At 44.3% G+C, this 27702-nt stretch overlaps 1 protein-coding gene across 3 annotated transcripts; it reads right to left on the reverse strand.

Annotated features, from left to right (window-relative positions):
- Nucleotides 1–12543: 12543 nt before the first annotated feature.
- LOC108029554 (homeobox protein 2) lies at nt 12544–26827 on the reverse strand. Of its 3 annotated transcripts, none has more exons than XM_017101875.3 (5): nt 26545–26827; nt 16546–17715; nt 16105–16479; nt 15188–15319; nt 12544–15133 (listed from the first exon to the last, which is right to left on the reverse strand). In XM_017101875.3, exons 2-5 carry the CDS (start codon nt 17713–17715, stop codon nt 14645–14647), a joined length of 2166 nt encoding a protein of 721 aa, XP_016957364.1. In that variant the 5' UTR covers nt 26545–26827; the 3' UTR covers nt 12544–14644. The 3 variants fall into 3 exon arrangements, with proteins under 3 accessions (XP_016957364.1, XP_050743572.1, XP_016957367.2); XM_050887615.1 differs by lacking the exon at nt 26545–26827 and adding an exon at nt 22506–22783; XM_017101878.3 differs by lacking the exon at nt 26545–26827 and adding an exon at nt 22506–22782 and having other exon boundaries at nt 16105–16446.
- Between the last annotated feature and the right edge of the window lie 875 nt (nt 26828–27702).

The following is a 27702-nucleotide window of genomic DNA, read 5'->3' on the forward strand; positions in this document are numbered from 1 at the left end:
AGTTAAGAATTTGAATCTTTACACAAAACTGCGTTGTTTGTTGGCGGTCTGATGCGGAAGCCGTTTCGGCTGGGGAAAATTGGGAGTGTGAAAATAGGATTGAAGGAGGTCGGTTGATCTGGCTAGGACTGTAACACGGGGGCGAGTTTATCACTCACAAAGGTGTGCTGGGATAAAAACGCATTAATTTTTAAACATTTTCATTATCCATTATGTTAAAGAAATATTGTTAAAAATATGATTTCGTGCGAGTTTATACAGTATAAACTGAAGCTTGCATTACATTTCTTTTTTAAAAGTCTTTAAAATATGTCAATAAGTCAATGTAACAAATTTATCCTTTGCATTAACTCAATACCTAACGAGAAAAAACGGGCTGCATTTAACTTCATTTTTAACTGTACCTTCGTAACCAAAGGGAAACAACGGGCAATGGTTTATCTTCTTTTAAAACAGATAAATTTAAGAATACGAAATTTAAGATAAATACAAAACCTCAATGTCAACATCAAAATATAACAGGTTTATCCTTTTGATCGACTTAATACCTAATGAGAAAAAACTGCCTACACTTAACTTCATTTTAAACTGGATACAATATTATCCTAGGCAAGGGTTTAACTTCTTTTAAAACAGATAAATTTACGAATAAGAAACTTAGGATAAATACAAAACAGACAAATTACAATAAGTTAACGATAGGATATCCCTTTCCCTTAAATACTCATTGATCCATAACTTTATTGACCATATTTCCTTGGACAAATACAGACTGCTAGGTAAATAGACTGTTAAACCCAGGAACTGTCAGAGGATAGGGAAATTTTCCTTTCTTCTTGTGATATTCCCAACTATTCTTCTGCTGCTAATGTTGCTGTTGTATTCCCCGATGTCTGTTGTTATTTTGAAATAAAATATCAATTTCTGAGTAAACATCAACAAGAGTCGGAGTCGGGCGAAAGCCAAGTCAAGTCCGGAGGGAAAGAACAACATCCACGATCGGTGCCTGAGGCAGTGGCAGCCCCTCCTCTAGCCAGCTGAACTGGGAACTGGGCACCGAGATCCGAGATCCGAGATCCGCGGACCGAGAACCGAGCTGATGGCGTCGGCGGATGGCGCCAACGATGACATGTCCGGCCTTGCCATGTCCTACTAGAGTGGTTTACTTAGCTGCCTTATGAAAATATCCAATGCTGTGGGCAAACACACGAATGCAGCCACATCCACCGCCAAGCGGCCCATAACCGAAACCACAACCTCTCACCAAAAAAGCAGGAATATGGAAAACTGACGCGTCACTGTCACTCACACAAATGCAACACATCAACGTCATTATGGGCTCAAAGTCCCCGATCTTCCCTGGGAACAGACTGCCTCTACATGTATATCGAATATAGAATCGTTCCAGCAACACGTAGAAAAATGTGGCGTTTAATAGCGGCTATTTGTGTTCTTACTTATTCGGAAAACCGACTTTTGATATCTATAGTATATCTGTTGGATCTAGGCAAATTTACATGTTAGGCGTTTCTGTTTGAATGTAGTAACAATCCATTAGGTTAGCCTTTTCATCACTCCTTTATTTAATAAGCACATTTTTCTCACCACGAAGGAAAGAAAACATGTTTATTTTATGTTTTGAGGTAATTTTAGCATTAGTAATTTTTTTCTCTTGCATCACCCTTAGCCACTTGCCCCATTTTAGGATTAAGTAACGCCAGGGATCCAATTCGAGGAGCATTTTCTCTCAGTGCCCGTGTACGCGATCTAATCTGGTGCCAGCTAGCGCCACAGACTCACTTGCCAGATTGATGGGCCAAGCGTGGTGGATGACTGCCTGACTAGTTGGATATAAGTGCTTCCTTTTTCCAACAAATTTTCGGCTCGAATTACAAGGTGAGACTGGGGCCCAAGGCACGTCCCGGCCCAAGCGAGAGGTGAGAGGCGGAGGGCGACCACGAGCATGTGCAAGTTGTCAGGCCGTCCGACAGTCGGCGAGGAAACACTTGAAAGCGCAATTATCAGTAGCTGGGCACCGGCGCATTAAGTATACGCCGCATTGTCAGTTAATTTTCCCTGCAGGCATTTTCGGCCATTTCATGTCTTATTTTTAGGCGCGTCGAGCCGGTCGCGTCGCCTCATCACCGTCATCATTATGCATGATGTGACACTTTTGACCCCGTTTCCTGCAACCCTCCAATTTTAGGCGACGCCTGGAGTTGGTATGTGGATTTGGCATTGGCACTGGGAACTGGCTATTGGGTACTGGATCAATGGGCGCTAGACGAACGGCATATGTCTCCAATTAGCTGGCGAGCAAGTAATCTATTTTTCACTTGGCCAAACGGGCAATGCGTCGTCCGAGGGCCATCTACCAATTAGAGGAGTCCGAGTGCATCGCCCACGGGGTGAGTGGCTCACTAACGGACTGACTGGATGACTGAATGACTGAATGACTGAACGATTGACTGTCGCCTGGCCAAGCTCCTGTTGTTGTCTTATCAAATTAATGCGTTGTCGCCGAAACTCGGCCGCCACGCCTTGCGGCCCGCAATTATCAACGCCTTGGAGCAGTCAGGCAGCCTCGGACTGTTGTGGTTGCATTTACATATTTTACAAGACGACTCAATTAGGTTAACCGCAAAATAAAAAGCCTCAGTGCAAAGGTTTACATATTTCAAATTGAATTTATGCACCCTCCGGCAGAACTCGTTCCCCCGTCTATCTGCTCCTCGTTCATTTTTTGTCAATTTGTCCGCAGCCCCTGCCCTCCCCACCTCCGTCCGCGGGTCGTCTCGCCCGGCAATTGCCATCCCACAACTCCCCGAACAAAGGACGCGCACAGTGGAGTGCCGACTCATGGTGGTGCACAAAATATTTGGACATGCGACAGGGTATGCTTGCCTTCCGAGAGAAGTTCACTCGACAAGGCTATTAGATTGTGTGGGAGTGCATAAATCGTGAAAGACAATAATAAACAAATAAGAGCAAAATATAAAATGATTATTTTCTTAGTATAAAATCTGGAACTTCCTAATCAAACTTAATTTTAAGCAGAGAATCCTTTATTCGTATTTAACTCCTGAAAAAGTGCTTTGTTATACTAAATAGCCTGGTCATTTAACAAACGTGCATTCATCTTTGAATCACTTTGTGCAATCCCATTTTTAAAATTTAGTCTGCGAAGTTTATTACTTTCCGAACGCCTAGTGGCATCTTGCCCCACTGTGGCCGAAGCTCATTGACAAGGGGACACGGGCACACACAGACAGCTAGCGCTTGCCACAACATAAAACATTTAGCGTGCACATCTTTAAATCTTTTGACTGACATTTGCTCACTTTTCGAGGGGTTGAAACCGAACGGGGCCGGGGTGGGGGCTCGGGGCTCGGGGCAGGGGACCAACGAACCCCATCATTAAGTGCGTAAATGTACTGTAAATAGACAAGCGCGCTTTGAATAAAATTTAGCCAAAAGAGTTGCATTGTGCCAGGCTTTCGAGTGGGCGGAGGTGGTTCGGAGTGGGGTGCGGTGGGTGGCTGGAGTGGTTGGCCTCGGCTGCCGGGTTAGCAATGCAAATTCCCTGAACAAACAGCAGCCAAACCGAGAAAAGCCCATCTGCCCAGACAATTGTGAACAGTCAACAAGGCGAATCAATAAGTTTAACTTTATTATGATAATTTGTCAGAGGAAGAGTACACGAAAAAAGAACCGACTAACCGTGTGGAAAAGAAGATATTGGTATTTGAAATGATTAAGATACTGTACAGTCCTAAGAAGTGCAGCATAAGGATGTACTTCCTATGTTAACAGTACTTAACAGGTAATAATTAATAAGACAGGCTTGGCTTGGCACTGATATAACTTTGCGGAAGAACCAAATATTGTAATTCCTGTATGACCACATCTATTACTGTCCGACCATCGTTAAAGATATTTATTTCTGTGTAGCTGGTGGGGGCTGAAGGGTATTGGCCTGGTGGCTGTGCGCAAACTTTGTCAAAATATTTGCGGCATTAAGTGAGCAAGACAAACACTTCACACATGCTCCGACCATCCGACCTAACCCTTTCATTGCGATGGAAACTCCCCTGCAACCCCGGTGCCCCTGCCACCCCGCCCACGCCGCCCGGGGGCGTGGCTGCGGGGCACCTAGAGACTCTTCACAGCTTCATTAATGAAATCCACTGCCTTCGGTTCCAGAATAACTTGACACTCGCACTAATTGTCGCCCGGGAGTCCCCCTGAAAGGTGAGTCGCTGTCTCAGTCGCTTTCCCTTTAGTGCTCTAATGAGATTTGCCCTGCGTAAAGGCATCGATATGTACATGCCTCTATATACCGGCCCCGATGAGGGAGTCAGGCTCTTGTTCGCGCTCGTATTCGGGATCGAATTCAGAACCGTGTTCCTGCGAAAGGTGCGCATCGGACAAAAGGAGGCGTCGATGCGTAATTCATAAGAGCATTGAAAAGGCATCAGCTACAGTAACAGAACAGTAACGAAGTACCCGAAGTGCCCGGAGTACCCGGGTCTCTATCGCGATGGTGTCTTCATCCTGGCCCGGCCAATGGGCGTGGTCCCATTGTGGTTGTGTCTCGGTGCTAAGGAGACTCGCCTCCACTGCGGTCTGGAGTCCCACTCCCACTCCCAGTCCCTCGAACTCGGACTCGGACTCGGATTCGGATTCGGATTCGAGTTCGGATTAACAAAGCACTCAGCCAACTGATTCTGATTCTGAAAACATTTCCGCTGCCATTGTTATTGTTTCCCTAGCCCACAGACCGCATGGATTCGGAGATTTGGAAACGGATTAGAGAAGGGGAACGCACTAAATGCTCTGCCCGTGGTATTCATGAGCCCGGGGACGGCTGCAGATTTTCCGGGCGATTATGGAAACTCCGTGTAAACGGTTTTCGACCCGATAGCATCGCTGAGTGACGACAGTAAAATGTGCTCAACTTTAGGTTGGATGATATATTCCTGAGGAGATGACTTGGTTGGATGGACGGGCTTAGGCCAGGCGGTAGGACCACTTTTCTGAAATGAGACATGGACAAAATAAAATTGGTCCTGGCTTAAAAAGCCACAAAGAAAACAACCCAATACATTTGTTTTAACAGTTTATTTCTATGAAAACATCGTAAGGTCTTCGAAGGTGATTTCAGTTGGGAAATTATTCGGAAGCCCAATGGCAGCTGCAATTGGAAAACCTAATTCGAAGAGCATTAACTTAATCGGCCAATGGCTGCCCTCACTCGGGCTAATTAGCTGAATTGCCATTCCAATTTTCCACTTGCACTCAGAGACTCGCCCTGAGACCATCATCATCTCATCAGAGGCAGCTGGAAAATTGGGGCTGCCCGGCCGAGTGAGCTTTTCCATTGAAGTCGGCTCGACTAGCTAACAATGCGGCGTGCGGAGATTGAAAAATCGTATTGAATTACTGAAACAAAAGTGAGACAGGCAACCAAGACCGACCGGGAAAATTGAAGTTAAATCGAAATCCATAATGTTGGCAAATGTGCCGTTCCATTGTCTTCCCCAGCGACTCCCGATTGAATTATGAATTAATAAAGATGTTTTGCCCGCAGGCCAGATTTCGGTTACGCAGCCGAAAGGGCCAGAAAGGGCAGGTCGGAGCAAGTCAACCCCTATGGCAGAGTGAATTTGGCTTTTCGGATTTGGCAAACACGCCACACAGCCCAGCTTACAAATCCGTTACAACAACAGTGGCGGATGTGTGTGCCCGTAACTTGAGGATGCACTTTTTGCCGCTGCCCCTTTATTGAAAGATAATTGGGTTCGGGAGATGAGCAGGGCAGGATCTGGGCGACCAGACAAGCGGAAAGTTCGCCCGAGCTCGCAACTCAATTGAGATTCAAATTCACTTACCCCGCCCATCGGAATCAGGTTCTAATGTTTCAGCTGGCCGACCTAACACATCGCCACCACCATAATCTCCGTTCGAAGCGCCCTCATCCAAAGGCAATCCCCCGTCGTCGTCCCGCTCGCAACATGTCCAACGCTTTTGACGTGTAAATGTTATCTCTTTTACAAATTAAGCCCAGCCTCCCGTCCCTCCGCTTTCCCAGCCCGGCTCCGGCCTTGTGGCGGATTTCATCAGCATTACGTGCACCCTCGCCCGCCCCACGAAGCCAAAAAATGTCCAACAATTAAATGTAATTTGAACTCGCTGACATGAGCTTGGGCGATTCTCGATTGTGCGGCAGGGGCTGGAAAATACTATTTCGGGGGAGATCGACCAGAAGTGGGATAGATAGTATGTGATAATCACTCCTCTGACAATTATGTTCGTACGGATTGAAGCTTTAAATTGGTGTATAAACAAGATAAGTGTGCGGCACCACAAATCCAATTGTAAGCAATGTTTGACTACTCACTGTTTTCTCAAAATTACATTGAATTGATTATAAAGCTCAGTCTGGGAGAAAAGACATTTTCTGTTCGGCTTTAAAATGAACTACTGTTGGGAGGGTAAAATGAATACTCAGTATGTTTTCCTTTTCAGATCCATTTTCGTTCTTGCCGAATTTCTGTCGATGTTCTGCCACTTTTTTGTCCCATGCTTTATAGGAAAGGTGCTGTTTTAACAAAATTGCAAATGTTGTGCTAACTCGTCTGGGTCCTCTGTACTATTCTTTGCATTTTAAACTCTACGCTTAGAATGTACGTTTGACTTGAATGAATCTGCTGGACTATAAAGACTATTAACCCGCCGCTTTCAAGGTATCGAGTGTCACCAAAGGTCCCATTGAGATTTTTAATAATTTGTTAGGCAAATCCCCCTCGAAACGACCCTTCTTTCGGCCTTGTCAGCTTTAAATCGGTTTAGGCTCGGGCCGCACACACTCGCCCACACAGACATTTTGGATGTTCTCGGACTGCCGGGAGCGATGCAGATGCCAACGGAGAACATGATCCCGGCCAGAATTGACCACAAAGCGGACGGGGACTTGTGTGAGTATATGGGCAAGCCCTACACTGAAAGGAAAGCGCTGCGTTTCGCTGATGAAAGTTTGACTAGATTTGATATGGCTTTAAAACAGCCATGGTACTACACACATATTCCCTAACAAAGTTACATTTCCCGATCTAAATATTATTGCACTTTCGCGAGGTTATCCCTTCGGTGACGTCATGGGCTGGTCCGAAAATCGTGGCCTTGTCTCATCGACCTCAAGCCCCATTTCAAAACCCATCTGCATAGTGCATGCGTGTGTTTGTGGGCTTAAGTGACACGTATGCCAAAGCGGCTTAAGGGCAAGTTATCGGCATTTGAAAATAAAAACACGCGCATTATCAACACCAAGCTGAACAGAAGGTTGATATGTCGAACTGCACCTGGAGAAAAAATTACTTGTGTTCGTTCATTAATAATATGAAGTAGTGGTAAGTACCTACAATGTTTTTAAATATTGTGAAAGATGTGTTTTAATTAAGGATTGTACTTTTTATACTCGTTAACTTAAGGCAGTTCTAACAGTTAAAAAAAAGGGGAAAGGCATCAAGTGAGATATGCACCTTAAATTACCAAAATAAAAGCTAAAGATACAGAAAGAGCACAGATACATTGTTCATAAGTATTTAATATATATTTTTAAACCGTAAAAGATTGTGGTTGCCTTAATTTTACGTATCAGAACATGAGCTACTGGGGCAGTCTGGAGCCAGCACTGGTTTCTCGCTGTGCAGGCCGTCGGCTGCAGCATTCTGGCTGAAACTGAGGCTGAGGATGTCAAAGCCATCGTCTGTCTGGCTGTCAATGCGTTTCCATTTGTCGCCTCTAATGACACACATATTTAGGTGTTAATCGCCTCATTGGAACGCTGGCAGCGGATTTGCTCGCATTGTTGTCCGGCGGTTCGGCTCGGCTTGGAGTCGGGGATCGAGGATCGAGGATCGGGGATCGGGGCTTGCAGCTCCGGAGTAACCCAGAGCCGGTCGCAGGGTAAATATTGATGCTGCGATTATAACTACTGATGCGTTCACAATGGACTTGCCGGCATTATCCTTAGCCGATCTTCCTCTCCACTCCGCTCGTCGGGCGATTAGTCGTGACCGGGGTTTCAGTCAAAATGTTTTGGCTTTCAGACGCATTATCCCCTAAATCGCAAACAAAACTGCAAACAAATTGCCGCAAAGCGGGACCCGATACAGAAAAACATTCCGTTCGGGGCAAGCGGAGCATATGCTCGGAATCCGGATCGGCATCCGAGTCGGGAGGGCATTAGGGAAATTGCCAAATGGCTTCGCAGAGGAAGTGAGCTGCCAATGATACGATATATCCGAGAAGGCGATTGAGTTCCACCATCCCTCTTTCGCACTGATCCCGAACCGGGGTTGTTTAATCTGACCCTGTTCGGGGTGTTCAATAAATTAGTTCGCCATTTAATATGTCTTACTCCGAAAACTACTAAATCAACAAACGAAATACATAAAAAACATTCCTCCTCTGCATAAAGAGCCAGCTGACAATTCAAGTTCAAGCACACTCAGAAAAAAGCCCCGTGCAACAACCAAGTAAAAACTGTCTTGATTTAAGAACGATTCAATCCTGACATTTTAAGAACGTTCGTACTGAATAATTCATAATTCGAGCAGAACTAGGATTTGAAGCCAACTCTAAAAGTTCTCAACTGTTTAATCTTAAAGTGCTCACTACATAAAGTATTTAATGCTTATAAAGTACGCGGTGCTAGTAACTGGCAAATCATTAGTTACAGTAAACTTATAAGTTTACTTACATTTATATACAACAGATCGTTTATTAATTTTCTGTTTCTTTTCTCCTACTAGCACACATTAGCGCACTTTAATGCTACAATGATGTATATTAATTTAAATATTCCTTGTCCTTGTATCATGCCAGCAGTTTTCTCTCAGTATAAGAAATCGTACTTATTATTAGTAAAATATAAATAAATTTATGAGCAATTCGTTCTTGAGTGCAGACAAAAACGGTTGTCACTGTCGACGGCAGTCTACGTAGTGACGAAGCGTACCAGGAGGGTGTGCGAAGGCGACCACTATGTATACACGAAGGAATTAAAATCTACAGTAATCTTCCGACTGTTACGAGTGATACACCAATCGAGAAGTATGTGAAAAATATAGAAAGTGCATTTATTTAGTAAATCGTATATTACATTTTCGTCACAAAAGTTGAAATCGTCACTATATTTTAAGCTTGTTAAGAGGTGTTTTTGTTTGATAAAAATTCACACTTGAAATATGTGTATTGATAGTGAGAGTTATTTGACATTAAAATTATTGATTCAAGCTAAAAATACTTTATTTTTTTGAGCCCATTTTATCAAAGCGTTACTCCTTTGAATATCCAAATATTCCCTTCATACTTATAAACATGTAATTTATTAAAAGAGAAAGTTAGTTAACTTCGGCAAGCCGAAGTTTGTACACCCTTGCAGTTAGAAGACAAATTCATTGTAACACCATTTTAAATTATTAACGGTTGTTGCTAGCCTCAGTGATATTAAGAAATACATAGCAGTTGCCAGATTTTTGTGTAAAATTAAATTTGTAATTCTGAAAAGTTAAAATACCAGAGTAAAATAAAATACGATCTAGATCCACAAACCAAAATTTTTACTTTTTTGATCTTTTCTTTGACAGCTTTATGGTAGAGTCGTGCGATTTTTATAAAATTTAATTCGAAAATAATAAAAATATAAAAACTTATATTCCCAATAGTATAAGATAGTATGACCAAAAATACCGAAGCAATAATTCTTTTCATATTATGTTCACACCAATATACGACAACATACGCTCCTATGACAGCTATATGATATAGTCGTCCGATTTTGATAAATTTCGAAAGATCCCAAAAAGGGCTGGGAAAATAATATGAAACAAACAGGGAAGAACGATATAGTCGAGTGCCTCGACTGGGTAATGGAGATATATAAGCTGAAAAGCGATATTTTAGGACGCCACCTACCGGCTGTTTCAGAATATGTTATATGGGCGTGGCACCCCGCTGAAACAAATTGCAAGTTTGACTGTTCCAAGTTTCCGGACAGTTCATACGGACAGACAGACAGGCAGACGGACAGACGGATAAGCGGTAATGGCCAGATCGACTCGGCTAATGATCCTGATCAAGAATATATATAGTTTATGGGGTCGGAAACGTTCCTTCTGAAACGAAACGTTTCAAGACGATAGCGCCCTGACAAACCCTTTTTAAAACGTTAGCTCTTCTTTTAATTGGAGTATATGGGTAAGCTGCATACAGTCACAACTGTGGGGAGAAAAGTTGACGTGCCCTCTCACATACTGTTGTTTCTTGAAAATAAGACCTCCATTCATATCTGGTAATCAACCCCTGCCAGCGAGTCATATGTATCCGTTGCGGCATGTATTATACAAACTGCGCCGGCGTCAGCATTTTGGTCAAGAATACAGAACCTTTCCAACCACTGTGCCGACGGGGCGTTCAAATTGGTCAATTACCAGTCAGCCAATCCTGAGAATAAGTGGAATATATGGAACACTGGTGCAGCGTCATCGGCCGCAAAGAGCAAACGAGTTTATCTACCGTTTGTGGATACCTTGACAGCTATTTCTCTGAATAGATGGTAGACTTATCCCGATCACAAACTTCTGAATGAAAGTTTAACTTTCTTGAAATATGTACGAAACATGTGATATATTTACCTTTCTTGAAATATGTAATTGGTTCTAATAATAAATATACTCCACAACCACAAAGGTATTTATTGTCCAGTTTCTTGTATTTCCCGGTTAGTAGGTTAATTTGCTAAAAAGAATGGGAAAGCGTTTCCGACTTTTCCTTATATTATACATATATGTATCCTAAATCTTATCACTTTTTTCTGTTGTCCGTCCCGTTTGTCCACTTTTACGTAAATAAGTTTCCCTGCTCTAAAATGATCGAAATGGAGCTTGAAAGAGTATTAATCGGATCGGGATCAAATACTATATCCCATAGCCTCGGCAGAATGTATGCCCTTAGCTGCAAGAGTACATATGTAAACTTCGTATTTCTAATAAGCTGGCTTTCCTATTGAGACTTGATTTACTATTGCCCATATAGCTAGATTTTTACACTGTCACTAGTGACGCCAACCGGAGGTTACCTAAGCCAAAAATCGGAACTTACATCCACTATATTAATTATTATTACATGAATTAAAAACAAAACCATCACCATTTTAAGGTCAAGGGTATTGGAAACCATCAAATTAACAAATGTAATTGACAGAAGTGTCCGATGGAGTCAAGCAAATGCGAGCATGATTGCAAATATTAAAAGTTTAACAATAGTTTTATTACCTGTGTACCAGGGCTCTGGATCCCTGGGCTACAGCAGTGGCCAGCAGCGGCAGGCTTCCGTCCTGGGGGCTCGCACTCGATCGGAGTTCATCCAGGAGGCCCTGCACTTCGGCCATGGTCCCCTGGGCGGAGCGGACAACCTGCTGAGACTCAAGTAGAGAGGCTGAGACGGAGGCTACCTTCCCTACCCACTATTACGAAACTTGGTCAACTAAATACAAATATGGTTAAATAGTAGAAATGTTTTAAATGGGTTAAATGGGCGCCACCTACCGGCAATTTCGGTATATGTTATGTGGGCGGCAGTCGATTTAAGCGTTTAAACCGTAAAGTAATGTAAAGTATAGCAGACATTCATTTTATTTATCCCCATTCTGTAAACGCTATGTAAACGATACTAAGGAAACCTTCCACATGTGTTTCATTTCTTGGGAATTTTTTCAACTCAAATTTGCAGAGTCAATTAGCGAGTGCACCCACCCAAACTAGCTAGTACACAGCCCTATTCCCCACAGCCGTTAAATGCTCCGTTAACATAACATTGAAGAACTGCATTGTGTACACTGCTGTAAAGAAAAAAACACTTTTCGTTCGAATTCCTTTCGTTTTCCTTTTCGAATTCGATGTTCTAAGCAACAAAAATACTGCAAATACACTGCAAATGGGGATGGCGAGGGACAAATGTTGCTGCAGCCTCGCGGCTAGTTCGTAAAGCAGTTTCACTGGAGAACCGACTCTCCTTCGGAGATGGGCTCGCGGCACCTGTGGTAGATTTTGATAAAACTTAATTCGAAACTCAGAACTAACTAAAAAATGTTATTTCCAAGCTTATATGTAAAAAACACCGAAGATATAATTTGTTTTAAATGTTTTCCTCGATAATTCCTATGGGAGCTATAAGATATAGTTGTCTTATCCGGCTGGTTCCGACTTATATACTACCTGCAATGGAAAGAAGATTTTTGGAAAGTTTCAGCCCGATAGCTTCAAAACTGAGAGACTAGTTTGCGTAGAAGCGGACAGACAGACGGACGCCTAGACGGACAGACGGACAGACGGACATGGCTAGATCGACTCGTTTAGTGACGCTGACCAAGAATATATATACTTTATGAGGTCGGAAACGTTTCCTTCACTGCGTTGCAAACTTCTGACTGAAAACAAAGTTAATACCATAATAATAATTAAAACATGTTTCGTTTGTTTTAAACCATTTTTATTTCTAAAAAATTAACATGCCTTTTTGTTTGTAGCTATAATTATAATCACTAATTAAGTAAATGTTTTGTTTCTGTTCTTAATCCATTTGGTGTTCTTAATTGTTTTCTGTCCTGTTATCGATTTAATTCTATTAAAATTTAACATGAAAAATCGCTAGAATTGCTCAATTGTTACATTCAACGTTATACGCCTTTTGATTTCAAAATGGATTGATTTGAGTAACAACTTGACGGTAATCATCAACAAAGTTAAAAACAAAAACAAAATGATGCCCTATGTGGTAGGTGACCGAGTAGTAAGAGTAAATATTAACTGAACACAACAAACCATTTTTACACGTGTGAATTGGCTAGAGAAGAGCAAAGTAGGGGTGGTTGGCTACCATATATACTATGAATTACAAGAAGTTGGGGGAACGTAATGTACATAATGTGCAAGTGCTGCAGGGGACCTCTAGTGTGCTAGCGGATGAACAACAAAATGATTAACAAAAACCTTCGACTAAGAATTAAAGCTAGCTAAAGTACAGATCGAATAACAGAAGAATGGGAACTAAACGAAGTGGCTGGCTTCGAGTCCTCTTTATACATAAGCTTTATGGATAAGTGTGTTATTTTCGCTAGAACTTGTGAACATCATGGACGGATGTTAATTTGAAGTAAAATTTAGCGCACAGTGGCGCCTTGCTGGCTGCATACAACCCGTGACGTCAGCAAAGGGGGTGGTCGGGATGGGGGGGGGGAAGGAAGAGGGAGTGGGAGGGGGAGGGGGAAGGGGGAAGGGGGCCTGGGACCCGTTTCTCAAATTTTGATTTACACTAAAGTTAACTATACTAATCAACAGTTCCATGTCCAGTTGGTTGTTTGTACAGTGATCGCTCGTATCGTAGATGTAGATATCAGTATATGTATGTAATGCTATTATAGGCATCTAAGGCATAGTTTTGTCTAAACGATAAAGTTCATGTTTCTCGTATTTCGATTTACCAATTATTTACAACAATTTCGTATCACAATTGTAATTTTTGCATGTTTTGTCTTGCTTGTTTAAAAAATGTTCCTACGCTCCAGTTGTATGCAAACTTACGAGCAGCACTGTGCGAATATTCGAAATGTTATTCCCCAATCGAAGCAACCCTCGATCGTTGTTGTTCTTGTTATTGCGTTACATTAGTTATTCAAACTAGGAGCTAAGTAAAGGTACGAGTATAATAAGTGAATTCATAATTCGTTAACCCTCGCTAAGCTAAAAGAATCTGAATCTGTATCTGGATCTGAATCTGAATACGAATCTATATCTGTATCTGTACCTGCGTCTGCATCTGCATCTGTGTGTGGACCTGTGTGAGAGTGGCGTATATATCCTGTGGCCTATCTGTAAATATATGTCGATATAGCTTCTCGTTTATATCCGCGTAATTAAACTTGCTGCTGTCGTATTAGACTCTGAAAACATAACAAATTTAAAGCCCTTCGCCGCAACTGCAGAGGCATATATATGGATGTATCTATCATGTGTGTGAAGAGTGGATGTTTAAACCATAAACTGCCACCTTTGAGGCGAGCCTTAGCTGTGTAATGCACTAAAACCGACTTAAGCGGACTCGCGCTGGCGCAAGTGTTTGCTGGCCAGTTGAACCGGCTGGAAATTATTGCCAAGTACTTAAGACTAAACTACAAACCTAATGCACAATAAGACTACATAACAGGGTTGGTTTCCGGGAAGGTATGCTCGCATATCCATCGCATTCCGTGTTCGATTCTGCAATCTCGACCGTTCGACGTCGACTCGTTAAGGGATTAGGTAACTACGTAGCTCTCATTTGATTTTCATACTCTCTGCATGCAGATCATAAAAATATGATGAGTTATCTCTAACTAACTTTATATGTAACGTACGCGTAGTGTAAACGTAGAACTAGATGGTAAGTGTATAATTTGCTCTGAGCTTAACTGTGTGCCTGGTTGTGGAAAATCTCTCAAAATTGAGCTAAGTAAATATTCTGAATCTGCGTTGATTCCGGGGACCGTCCAGATCCCGAGCCGGCAAGCCGCGGCCTCCTACTTGCCGGCCAACTGTGGCTGCTATTGGTGGCTCTTGCTGAGCAGGTGCGAGTTGAACTCGTAGACGTTGTTCAGCTGCTCGCCGCAGATGTTGCACCGCCACGGATTGCTCTCGCAGTGGCAGCCCTTGTGCAGGAAGTAGAGCGTCTCGTCGGGGAACTCGATGCCGCAGAAGTGGCAGGTCAGGATCAGCTTGCGGTTGAGCAGCAGGTCTCCATCCTGGCCGGTCGACGTGATCGTCCCGTTGCAGATGGGCGTCGAGCTGGCGCCGTTGGCGGCGCTGGGCGTCGCCGGAGCGGGTGGGCCACCGCCGGATCCTGCGCCGCCGCTGCCGCTGCCGCCATTGATCCCGGGCGACCCCCGACCCGATCCGTTGCTCAGGCTGTTGGACAGCACGGAGTTGTTGTTGTTACCCTCCAGTGGTGTGGCGTTCCGGGTGATCCGGTTGTTGGCCTTCGCGCAGATGCGACGCTTGAGGTCCTCGCGCAGGAGCGATTTCAGTGGCGAGACCTGGTGGAGTCCGCTCATTAAAACTGGGTTCAAGGAGGTATTTCGATAGTTTACCTTGATCAGTGAGGTGATTCTGTTGTTGTCGTTGCTACTGCTGTTGTTGTTGTTGGAAGCCTGTTCTGTGTCGCTGCTGGGATCACTGCCGTTCATCAGGTCCTTCTTGTCCATGTCCTCCGCCATGGGCTCCTTTGGGTCGTGATAAAACAAACGTATTCAGGTTAATGCTGTTAAGTGCTGAGAACCGAAATCTTGGCATTATCTTAACTCAAGTACAGGTTTAATTGTGGGACCATTGGATCTTTAAAAGTTATTTTTATTTTTTTGTTAAGCCTAAGGCGTGTTTCCTATCCATTTAATCTCTTTTAAAAGTAAATAGCTCACAAATACCATTCAAAGTATGCTAGTATCAAACATAATACATAATTCATGGCATTCGAAATAACCAAAGTGTTGCTGCGAATGAATTTTACAGGTCAAGATCAAACGCCCAATCAAACACCAATATCTGTATAAGCCCTGGATCTCGGAAAGCTTTATAAGCTAGTTCAGCCAAATTAGGTATGCAGTCTTTTGTGATGCACAACAGGTTTTCAAAATATTGTTCCGCCTTCGCATGCAGATGAAGTGTGGAGTCGATCGGTTGCGAGTCGAGCATCCACAGCTTTTACATATTTTAGCAACCAACTGTTTCATTTTAATTGGCATAAAAAGTTTCATTTTAATTGGCATAAAAAGAATTAAAGTCAACTTTCCTGACTTATCGTAGGTGGAGATATTCAATGTTGCAAACAACCTGATTTGGTTCCAGATACCAATGATCATTGCATATCTTTATTCTTACGATGCTGCTAATATAGATGCACATAAGGATACACACATGGCAAGGTTGATAATCCCAAGAGATACCCACATAGTCAAATGCCAAGTGATGATCTTTGTTCATCGCCCCATCCTAAGACTCGTTGGCTCACCTGTTTGATGGGTATCAGACTGATCGACGGCGTTATGTGGTTCTCGTGGTGATGGTGGTGGTGGTGGTGCGGGTGCTGGTGGTGGCTCTTGAGCCCGCCACTCAGACTGCCGCCTGTGGTGCTGGATGTGATGGGCGTGGCCTTTGTGTTGCAATCCATGGGCAACTCCACCGGCGACTGCATGATGAGGGCTCGATCTTTCACCTTATCGCCATTGGTCTCGCCATTTCCATTGCTAATGGAGTTGCAGTTGTTGTTGCTCCCCCCGATGTTGTTGTTGTTGTTGTTGGTAGCGCAGTTGTTGTTGTTGTTATTGTTATTGTTGTTGTTGTTGTTGTTGCCCTGCAATGCAGATTCACGCCAAACGCAAATCAGCTAGTTTATTGTTTGTAAGCGAGGGGCTAGTGAAAGGGATTGGTAGCCATACAGCGATTGACTTACATTGAACAACTCCGTGTTGCCGCTCTCGCCCAGCGTCGAGATCTCCACGTGGGGCGTGAGGAAGTGCATTGGGGGCGTGGCATTCTCCAGGGACCGCATGGACTCCCCGCTATCGCTGGCCGGAGGAGCCACCTGTGGCTGCTGCTGCTGTTGCTGCTGGGACTGAGATTGCACGGGCACGGGACTGAGTCCGGAGGGCACGTAACTAGCTGCCGCCGCTGCTGCCGCCGCCGAGGCCTGCGATTCCAGTGCCAGGAGCAGCGAGGAGGTGCCGCCCGGTCCCGGATTATCCAGATCGATGCCGTGCCGGTTAAAGAAGTGAATCCTCAGCGATTTCATGGAGCCCGCCCGGTAGCTACACAGCGGGCACGTCTTCACCAGGTCGTGCTGACCCACATGCTCGTTCTGGAAGTGGGCACGCATCGCTATCTGGCGCTGGAAGCCGCGGTTGCAGATCGGACAGTGGTAGGGCAGCGTTTTGGTGTGCGTGGTGAAGTGCTCCGCCAGATGGTCCTTGCGGAAGAACCTCTTCTGGCACACCCGGCACTCGTACGGCTTGACTCCCGTGTGCCGCATCTTGTGGCGGCGCATGTTGGCGCCGTTGGAGAACTTCATGTTGCACACGTCGCACTCGAAGACCTTGCGCGAACTACTGTTGCCACCGCCCCCGCCGCTGTTTCCCGCGGGCGAGGAGCTGGCCGATGAGCTGGAGCCGTTGCCCGCCTGGCTGTCGCCCTTGCCACCCTCCATGTGGCCCAGGCTCATGTTCTCCGGCTCCTGCAGGTCCTCGCCCTTGAGGCGCGCCGATGCGGCCGCCGCTGCTGCCGCCGCCGCCTGACCCGCCAGACACTGGACCACATGGAGCAGCAGGGATGCCCGCGAGCTAGTCTCGAAGCTGTCGCAGCGCTCGCAGCGGAAGGTCATGGGCGGCGAGTGGGGGCCGGTGCTGAGATTCGTGGGTGTGGGCGTCGGCGATCGCGGTTCTTGCAGTTCCGACTCGGAGGCGGATGAGGCGGCTTCCTTGAGACTGCGCAGAGCCATCGCGTTGTGGTGCAGCAGGGCCGCCGTGGTGGGCGTCATGTCCACAATGATGCCGCCACTCACAGTCGGACTGGGGTCCTTTAGGGCCAACTCCATGCCGCTGGCCGCCGTACTGATCGTTTCGGCCATCTGGAAACGCAAAACAATCCTTGAGTTATTTCTTTTCCAGTCAGAGAAACACATGATTTTTATTTATTTTGGCAAAAACTATTCTTCTTTTGAAATTGATATCGCTTACGAACGAATATAAATCATTTTATAACACATTATATTGTAAAAAATACCCAAAATATATTATAATTCATAAATTCAAAAAGGTAACATATGAAGTAGATATAATATACTTAATATACTTAATAATTTTTTGAAAAGCAATAAAATTGTCTGATCTTGATTTGAATATTTTGAAATGAAATCAAATTAAATTTGCGTATCTTATAAAAAACTTTAATGAATATTTATTGTCACTATTTCTCTTTTTATCAATGAAAATGCCGGTCCTGGTTGTAAGCACCCGCTTTTTGGCGCAGTGCAAATGAGATTAGTCCAGACCACGCCCGAAAATCGATGACAAGCTGTGGTTGCTATTTTTGCGGCTGTATTTTGCAGTCAGTTTTTGGCATTTCAAGTGCTTCCAACCCAAAGACCCAAGCCCAAACTCAGACTTCGACTCTAATAAGCCAAATTGGTGTCAGCGTCGCAGCCTCGTGGGACGAGGGGCAGAGGGTGGGGGTAGGGGTAGGGGTAGGGGAACCTGCGGAGAATTCGCCAAGAACCAAGCCGCCAACAACCACACCAACACCGACCATTTTTGGGCGGCCTTGTTGTTGTTGTGGTGCCGGCGTTGACGTTGACTTCGTGCTATGAAAATACCAAAGTTATTGGGGCCAATTACTGGTCTTGCAGGTGGGCAATCATTTGGACACCCAAACACACAGAAACGCTGCCCGAGCCAGTGATGGGGACCACACCAACAAGAACCAGGCGAATCATTCAAAAGTTTGCGGCAAACACAATGGCACCAAATGGCATTTGGCACAAACGTTCGCTGTTTAGGCCAAACTTGAAGAGATATTCGTTCCTCATACCCATAAAATCTAAGTAAAGTTAATTCTTTGAAAGTCAGAAATCTTAAACTAGGAGTAGTTTTATAACTATTTAGAAAGCTTTGGTGCTTTTTAAGGAGACAAATTCAAAATAATACGTATATGCAAGTAACTCTTTGCTATCGATATACAAAGTAGATCTACAGTTTAAACGTCGCCTAAGATATGATTATTATTAAAACTTTATTAGGTATATATATATCCAAATTTTTAGATACATGCATATTACACATTGGTTTTGATATACAAATTGGGTCTAAGTTTAAAATAAAACATCCTCAAGTGTAGAATTACAAATACGAACTCATCGAAACTCGAAGGTACTTCCCAAAAAAACGCATGTAATTAAGGTTTCGAGTTTCGTCCCATTGTGCAACTCCGACTCAGTGACGCATGTCACCCGTCGCTGGCCCGGGTTTTGGCAATAGGTCAGATGTGGCTACCCATAGATAGTTATAGGAACGTCCACATGCACAGGTGCGGATGTGCGGAGGTATGGGGTGTGCGAGCGAGTGTATGTCGGGCAGCGTATAAATCATCATCCATAATCATTCGACAGAGCTGGCCAAGCTCTTCTCGCAGCTAATTTAATTCAACCTTGAATGCTTGTGCATTAGCATTAGCCAGATCACAAAAGCCAAGAGCCATGGGTTCGACCTCAGCCCCGACCAGCTTCCCTATGCCCACATGCGGCCAAAGAGCTGTGAGCGAGTGGTTGTGCATTTCTGGCCAGGTCAGCACTCTGAAAAATGAAATGTGTGTCGTAGGCCTATTTGAAGGCATCTACATGATCACAAATTCACTTTTCGATGCCCCACGCCAGGCGGGCGAACGGGTTTTTCGGAACGAAACTTCTTTTTCGGCCAGGCCACCTAAATGTTGTAAACCTGTAAGCATTAGCGGTGTGAGCACAAAACAGAAACTGAAACGCTGAAAAACGCACAAAAGTTGGTTTGCATTTTCAGTAATTATGAGGCGCTGTTGGCTTTGGCATTATAAATGCCATAGTTGCCAACCCAATGGAGTCATTGGGTCAAGTTTTAAAGTGCAACTGGGTCAGGCTTTATCGTTATTATCATTATCGCCACCACCTCGACATCGCCATCGCCATCACCATCATCATCATCATCGTAATCTCTGGCCAAGCTATGGCTAACACACGACCTAACCTGGGCTGTCGGGTCTCCAGTCTCGGGTCTTTGGGGTGTCCCGCATTTTCACTTGCCCGCCGTGCTGTTCCCAATTCGAAGCCCCGAAAGCCGAAAGCAAAGAAAATATAAAGCGTCGCTTGGGCTTTGAGCCGCTCTGGAAATGAGAAATGGTAGGAGAAATGCGAAATGGGAGCACACACACAGTGAGCGACATAATTGGAGCGCCCGGAGAGCCCTTAATGATGTCGCACACTGTCCACTGGTCGGGCATGAAGGTGCGCCCACGTGGCCGGCTAATTTTTGGGGCAGGGTGGCCAAAAAGGTGGGTACATCATTTTTAATAATTTAAATTCCAAGTTTACCATAGAATCATTATTGATCTCTCTTGAAAAAGAAATTCGAAATAAACCAAAAAATATTTAATAGATACTGATATGATTTAAGATAAAAATATAAGATATTTAAAATAAAAAGTAAAATAGCCCCAACTATAAATTAATCTAGGATTTGGATACCGTTGGCAAAACAGTGTGGATAACTCAACACACATGTCGGATAAGTAATGTTTACATGACGTAGGAGTAATTTTTAGGTATCGAAATAGATTGGCCTGTTCAATTTGCTTAATCTTTTGGCAAGCTTCAAGCTTCAGACCTTTGAACTGTGGGTATTACCGGATCCTCAGTAGGTTAGGCCTTTAACCACTCACTCGGTGTCGCAATTCGAAGAGATTTCAAAAAGTATGCTAGACATTTTTGCATAACATCCTTTAGAAATGATCAGCAAGCTGTTATAATTTGTATTTTAAGTGTTGAATACTTAAAATTAATCAAATGTAATTTTCAATGATGAATGTAATGACAAAGAGACCAAAAATATGTTAATTTTCTTTAGCTTAACTTAGATGCCGATTGAGGCTGGAAAAACATTTAAATGAATAATAAACTAGTTGCCAATTGCCCAGCGTAAGTTTACCGTTACCTACAGCTAGCTTTAAGCCACTGTGCGTTGGCTTGTAGGCCAAGTGAATCTTTTGCATAGCCTTAGGCCGCGGCGCACGATTCCCATTCAAATTTAAATCAAAAGCTAGTCTATTAGCATTGCATTGACCACTGGGGATTTTGAGCTGCTGTTGTCGTTGCTGGAGTTGTGAGTCCAAAACGGAAAGGGAGTCGGAATTGGAATTGGATTTGGAGTATAAGTGGAGGTGGAGTTGAAACAATGACGGACGCATCTTTTGAAGGCGACTGACTTTCGAAGGCTGGATCTTCATGCAAAATAGACCATATAACAGATTTGACCTTAGCGGCGTTTTTCTTTTACCGGTTTTCCGTCGCGGGAAGGGCGGGGAGCGCCTTTCGTCACGCAACAAAATGAGTCAGTCGGTCGATGGAGTTGCCTTTGTTTTTGTCCCTCCTTTGCCAAATCAATGGAGCATTCCCAAAAGAAAAATAAAATAACAACAACACGCCGAGCGGGTAACATGTGCGTCGAAACGAGAACAAGAACAGAGCGAAAGAGAGAGCCGGGAGAGAGAAAACCACTTTCCATGGTGACACACTTTTATGCTACGTGCTGTTTTGCTACTTTTGCCGCTGCTTTAGCGGCTGCTGCTGCAGCAGCAAGAACAACAACCAAGCCGACCCGACTCCCATAATAGAAAGTGGAACAGGAATTTCCCCCCTATCAATGCCAGAGAGCGCACGGCGATGATTTCATTTCGGTTTTGGCCTGGCCTGCACTCATTGCGAAACACTTGCCACGGCCAACAAGCAACGGGCAGCAGCAGCAACAACAACGCAAGAAAATCAAGAAACGGGCGAAAAAGCGGGGAAAAATAGTTCAGTGGGAGCCGCATAGCAGCTGAGCGAACTTTGGAGCTCTCTGTGTACAGCGCTCTCTGCCACACTGAGAGAAACGGGTGGCCTTCAAGTGAAGCCCTAGGATAACAAGCAATGTTATATTTCCAGAGTGGGCTACTGAAAATGGAAAGCAGATTTAAAATGCATTTGGCAAGCTTGGCAAAAAGACTTTTGATATTTTATTTTGTATTTATTTAAAACCTTATATTGTAACAATCCAATTTTTCTTTACGTGTGGCACCCAAAAAGCAGCTGAGCGAATGTTGCATCTCTCTGTGTACAATCGCTCTCTCCCCCGCTCTTTCTCCCGCCCCACTCTCTCGTTCGGCAAGTGCAGCGCATGTCCCGTTTTTGTTTATGCTTTTCTCCCACCCGCTCTCCCTGATTGTTGTTGCTGCAGGTGCATGCTTTTTGCTCTCACTGCAATTGCGATTTTGTAGCATTAGGCGCGTGAATTAATTTATAATTGATGGGACCAGCAACCATGCTCTGCCCCACTTCCGATTCCCAGAGAGAGTCTGCCGCTCTGCTCTCTTTGGTAAGTGGCTAGCGTATAATTTTTGTTGTGTGTTGACCTAATTATACGCTCATTTTGATTCACTTGATTTTCTCTGCACACAAACACTGGCAAACACACAAACACACTGGCACGAACGTTTCGTCACTGCGACAAGTGGAGCAGGCAGCGACGCCGGCAGAGGCAGCAGCTTGTGGCAGCGACCGTAATTTCTTGTGGTTACTGGGACGCAAAAACAAATACAAAATATAAGTAAGGTGGGATACACCCCCTCGAAACTCACACTGTGCGTCCTCTCATTAATTGCATTCGAAAATCTGCCAACGAATTCCCGGTTCCGAAATTCCGAGGTACCGAAATACCGAATAAACTGAACCGAACTGAATCCAAACTGCAATGCTGGTGGGAATGGAATTAGATGTGGAAGTCCCACCAACTGCATCTGTATCCGTATCTGTGTTCGTACTCTGTGTCTGTCTCCGTGTTGTTTGGGACGGAAATGCCAGGGCTGGCGTCCGAGGGGGACACTACACCACTTGAGGTGAGTCAGAGTTCAACGGGGATCCGATAGTTATTAGCTGCCTTTATTTCTGCACTGAGAACATTTGCAATGCAATCCTACCTTTGCATATATTACAATATTGGCAATCAATCGTAGAAGTTTGAGTGCACGTGGGTTAATACGATATTCTGCTAAGAAATGAGGGAACAAATTTCGTGCTTTACTATCAAATATTAGGCATTTTAAAGATGAGATAAAATTAAACATGTCTAAAACCGAAGAATTGTGTCAATCGAAAAGTATTACTACTCAAAAAATGCCAGGAATTTAATAGGTTACACTGAAATTACGCATTGAACATTTATTAATTCCACTTCGATGTTTCCTATATTCTAAAATCCATTCATGCACTTAGATTAACTAAACTCCACAATACTCCGCTCTTTGCTGTACTTTCACTTTGAAGTACTTAGGGATATGTGTGCAGCATTCCCAACTAGTTCTTCTGTTTCTTCCCTGAAATCGTTTTAAAAGTTTCTCAAAAAGTGGTTAAGCGAAACACATATTGAAACAAGAAACTTATCTGTTAGCTGCAACAATCGAGTCGCCTGATCGTGATCTTGCCTAATCATTTTTGGAGAACTATGAACACATTTAGAAACTTAGTTCTTTGGCAAGCGTATAACATTTGTTTCGGATTTAGCTAAGCTTTGTTTTAAACAAATGCATATAAATACACTTTCCCACTCAACTGCTGCTTGAAGATCTCTGTTTGGGGGGTGCTTGAGTTTGAAGGCCTTTTTTGGTGGGTTATTCTCCCATGAAGTGGACGTGGATGTGGATCCCCTTGGCGCCAAACACCACTGGCGAAGATTTGCCAATCGTTTGGCTCTCCGGCACAGAGCACCAACACACCGAAGCGGGCCCAGAGAGCCGCCTCTCACTCTCGCACACAGGCACACACACCTGACGAGCGATGGCACAGAGACACAGATCAGCCGCAGCAGCAACAACAAGACGCAGCAGAATTTGAAATTAGGTCAACAGGTTTGGCTGCTTGTAGTGGTGGGCCAGTTACTCGAGCGTATGCCGTCGTCTTTGCCTACGACCTCGGCTGTCATCATCGGGGGCGGGGGAGTGGGGCACGGGGCGCGGGGAATGGAGGCGGTGAGGGAGCAGAGGGAGCAGCACCAGCAGCAGCACCAGCAGCAGCACCAACAACATCAACCCAAAGCTATCGCCGCCAACGCAATATGCGTTCCGTTCCGTTCGCTCGTCGTTTATTGCACCACAGTTCGTGCAGTCTGCAGTTTGCAGTGCAGTTTGCCGTTGCTGTGGGGGAGATGCACTCGCACACTCACAGCCGCACGGGCTCACACATCCGAATTGAGCACACTGCAGTGGGGCTGTGTGGGTGGGTGGGCAGCCAGGGTGGTGGGTGGTGGGCGAAAGAGGGTTGGCCGCCGTCGCTGTGTGCGTGTGCTGCATTTGGGGAATGAGCCAGGGATGCAGAGCATCGTTCTAGCATCCCGTTGCAAAAGATACATTTGGGATCGATAAGGGGGAGGAATGAAATCGAATCCACACACCCACAGTAAGGACCCGGCAAGAAGCATGTTTTTAATGAGATAGATTTCTTAGAGCTATCCAATCATTAACTCCTTGTTTGTCTTATTGCTATAAGGCTGGTTTCAAAGGGTATAACAAACTATAAAACTACATTTCCAAACTGATATTTCCTTCCAATTCAGATGCCTTACATTCTGCTTTATAATACAAACCATTTAGTTCACCTATAGCAAGTAAAGAAAACTTACAAAATATAGAAAATCCTTTCTAAAAGCGTTGAAGCCCATCAACCCAGTTCTTAACTCAAAGTTGTAAAGAAGTGAAACTTTTCGTGGCAGTCATTAGTTTCGTTTAGCTTATTCTGAGCTAAATAATTTAAGCAAGCTTTGCGGAACGACCTCAGGTGACCTATTCAGTTATCATAATAACTAAGTTGAGATATTAATTATCAAAAAAAAAGCCTAAGATATATTTCATTAATAATTTTACTAGAAAGGAAAGAAGGTTTAAAAACTAAGCTTTGTACCAAATATCTTCAAGGGAAGAGCCTCATTACATGGGTTCCGTTTCAGGTATTTTAAAACCATATCGGATATAGAAACAGGTGTGCCTTGTGACTGGCGTTTCAAAACGCCCGAACCCCTTCTTGAATGGGCAGGTAGCAATCTTCTGGTTGGAAACTGTTGCGAAAACGCGCATATGTTCTGAAATGGAAACTCAACGCGGAGCCGACTGGCGAGACCAACTCGAGTCTCTGATTTGATTTCGATGCAGCCAAGAGATTTCCACATACTTCTTAGTTGGTTTCTGTGTCACAATCACACGGACGCGGTGGGTGAGGTGGGTGAACGAGGAGCGAGGGGCGAGGGCTGTGGCAGAGAAGGGGAGGGGGAAGGGGATGCAGACGGGCATGGGGACGGGCCAAGTAATGAGCTCCCAGAGAGCTGCAGCCATCGCCATCGCCGTCGCCGTCGCCATCGACACCTGCAGCAGCGACGACGCCTCCGTCGCAGCCACCGAAGCCGGAGCAGATAATCCCAGTAGAAATTGAAACTAGCTGCGGCAGGTTTAGAAACTGGTATAGAAAAACGCCAGCTACAGCCGCAAAGGCAGAAACAGAAACAGCAACAGAAGCAGCAGCACACATAGGCAATCGACCTTGTAGGAGTGTATTTTGTCTTGGAGCATGCCCGTAAACTGGGCCAACGCGATTGCACTGAAATCAGGTGGGCGTGACGTAGGTAAATACAGTGCAACTCCCCTATGTTGAATTCGCGGTAACTCCATCCGTTTGTATACAAAGGGCAATGGGAGGTATTCGTTTGCTACATAATACCAAATAAGACAAATCTTATAAGAGACAATCCAAACATGTTTTGTGTCTGACCTACCCCAATAACGTTAGAAACTCAGAGCCCAAAAATATGTAGACAATAATAAAGCATGTTCTTCTAAATTTATTTGCAAAAAAAATAAAAAATAATATTATTTTAATGACTATGAAGCCTAAATAGGTGCATTTTATTGCCCGAGGGGTACCTCCTAAACTTCAAAAAAGTTCGCAAATGTTTGAAAGTCCACACAAACTGAGTTGTTTAAGCGACAGATGGTGGGGCCGCCCGTGGAGGTTTGACTGTATGTTGGCCAATAAAGGCGTTAGTGTGTGCGTGTGGGAAAGCTGGCTGTACCCTTGGCGCCCATTAATCCGTGGCGGAAAATCCACGAAAATCTGTCGCAATCCGACAGATATCCGAAATAGCCAGGCGCTCGCAGGAGTTTCGTAATTACATACCCGCTAAATAAAAGAGCGGCAGCCTTGGCTTCCGATTTTCAGTTTCTGTTTCTCGGTCTTTAGCTTTTCAGCTTTTCAGTTCTGAGGTTCTTTGGGTTGTTGTTCAGTTTTTGAGTTTTAGTTGCTGTTGTTGGTTTTTCGTTATTCGTTTTTACTTAGCATTAGCACAGCTGGAGTCTTTTGCAACGCTCTCGAAAAAGAAACGCGCTGGGTGTTTGGCAATTTTAGATTTCAAAATACCACAAGGTGCATTCTAACACACACACAACGGCACACACACAGGCACTGGCACTGGCGCTCTCCCGCTCTCTCAGACACACACACTAGGGCAGCATTGCAGTTCTTGGATCTATGTTTCTCAATGGATTCCAATTCCATGGAGCGGGGCATTGCTTTTGCAATTGCAATTTGCGATTTGCGTACACTGCGGCGGAGTCGCGGATTATTCAACCAACTAACCTCCCACAAAACGGCAACTGGAACACAACAATAATCGCTGTGGATGTGAATGCACTCGAAACAACGCGAACGCGGCGCGGGATGCCGAATGGATATGGACTCGAAACCAAACCGAAATCGAAACTACGCGCAGCTCCAAAGGGCAAGAGTTAGCTTTGGGCCCCAAATAATAATAATAATAATAACAACAATAATAATAATAAAACTGTCAGTGGACAACGCGCGCTCGGAGGCCACATCCGAATGGGCCAAAAGACGAATCCACTCTGAGCGGATTCGGATTCGGAATCGGTATCTCTCGGAATCGACTCTAGCTCCGCCGACGCTGGCTGCCCGCGTCGCTGTCTGCGTCGCTGCCGTGGCGCTCGGTGAAACAAAAACAACTCAAGCGATTCCGATTCCTCAAGGCCTACTATTTAGGCCAAAAAATAATGTACCACAGCAACTACAGCAGCAGCAGTGGCAGCGGCGGCGCAGCAACTCGTTTCTTACAGAAATGTAAACGTTCTAATTGAGTTCTCATTTATGGCCCGCTACACCGACTGTGCAACTGAGTACTAGTTCTTGTTGTTGCAATGCCTTTAACCATCGGAAAATGTTTTTATCCGGCTGGCAAAACCATTTTCAAATTGGAAACAAGTTTACTGAACCCTGCTAAGTTGCCTTTTTCGCCAAGACCACCGACACTCGTCGTTTTCATTTAAAATCACTTGTCTCAGTGGGTCTGGCGATTAGATGTCCATTAGCCAAATGCGTTTCTAGTGCATCATTCTTCTTTGAAATCCTGCAATTCTCTTAGCAATGACAACCAAAGCTTAAACTAAATGATGCAACATTAATTGAATAACTCTCAAATTCCTTATAAGAGTATTTCTTAAACCTTCAGAAATGTTTTTGAAATATCAAGGCATCTTTTCGATAGCGAAAGATGGAATATGCATATTTTTTCATGATTCTTTACAATAGATAGAAATATAATCTCATTAATAACCCTAATGATAATAATAGACAAGGTTTAAAAACTGTGTTACAAGTGTCTTTTTCTTAACTCTTAATAGTTTGCTTTATTTTGACATTATATTTACACATAACTTATAATCTCCTTGTCAGAAAACTAGTGTCTCAAAGCTCAACTTATTACTAAAAAAGTTGAGGGAG

The sequence above is a fragment of the Drosophila biarmipes genome, chromosome 2R (assembly GCF_025231255.1).
Source record: "Drosophila biarmipes strain raj3 chromosome 2R, RU_DBia_V1.1, whole genome shotgun sequence".
NCBI classification, from domain to species: Eukaryota; Metazoa; Arthropoda; class Insecta; order Diptera; family Drosophilidae; genus Drosophila; species Drosophila biarmipes.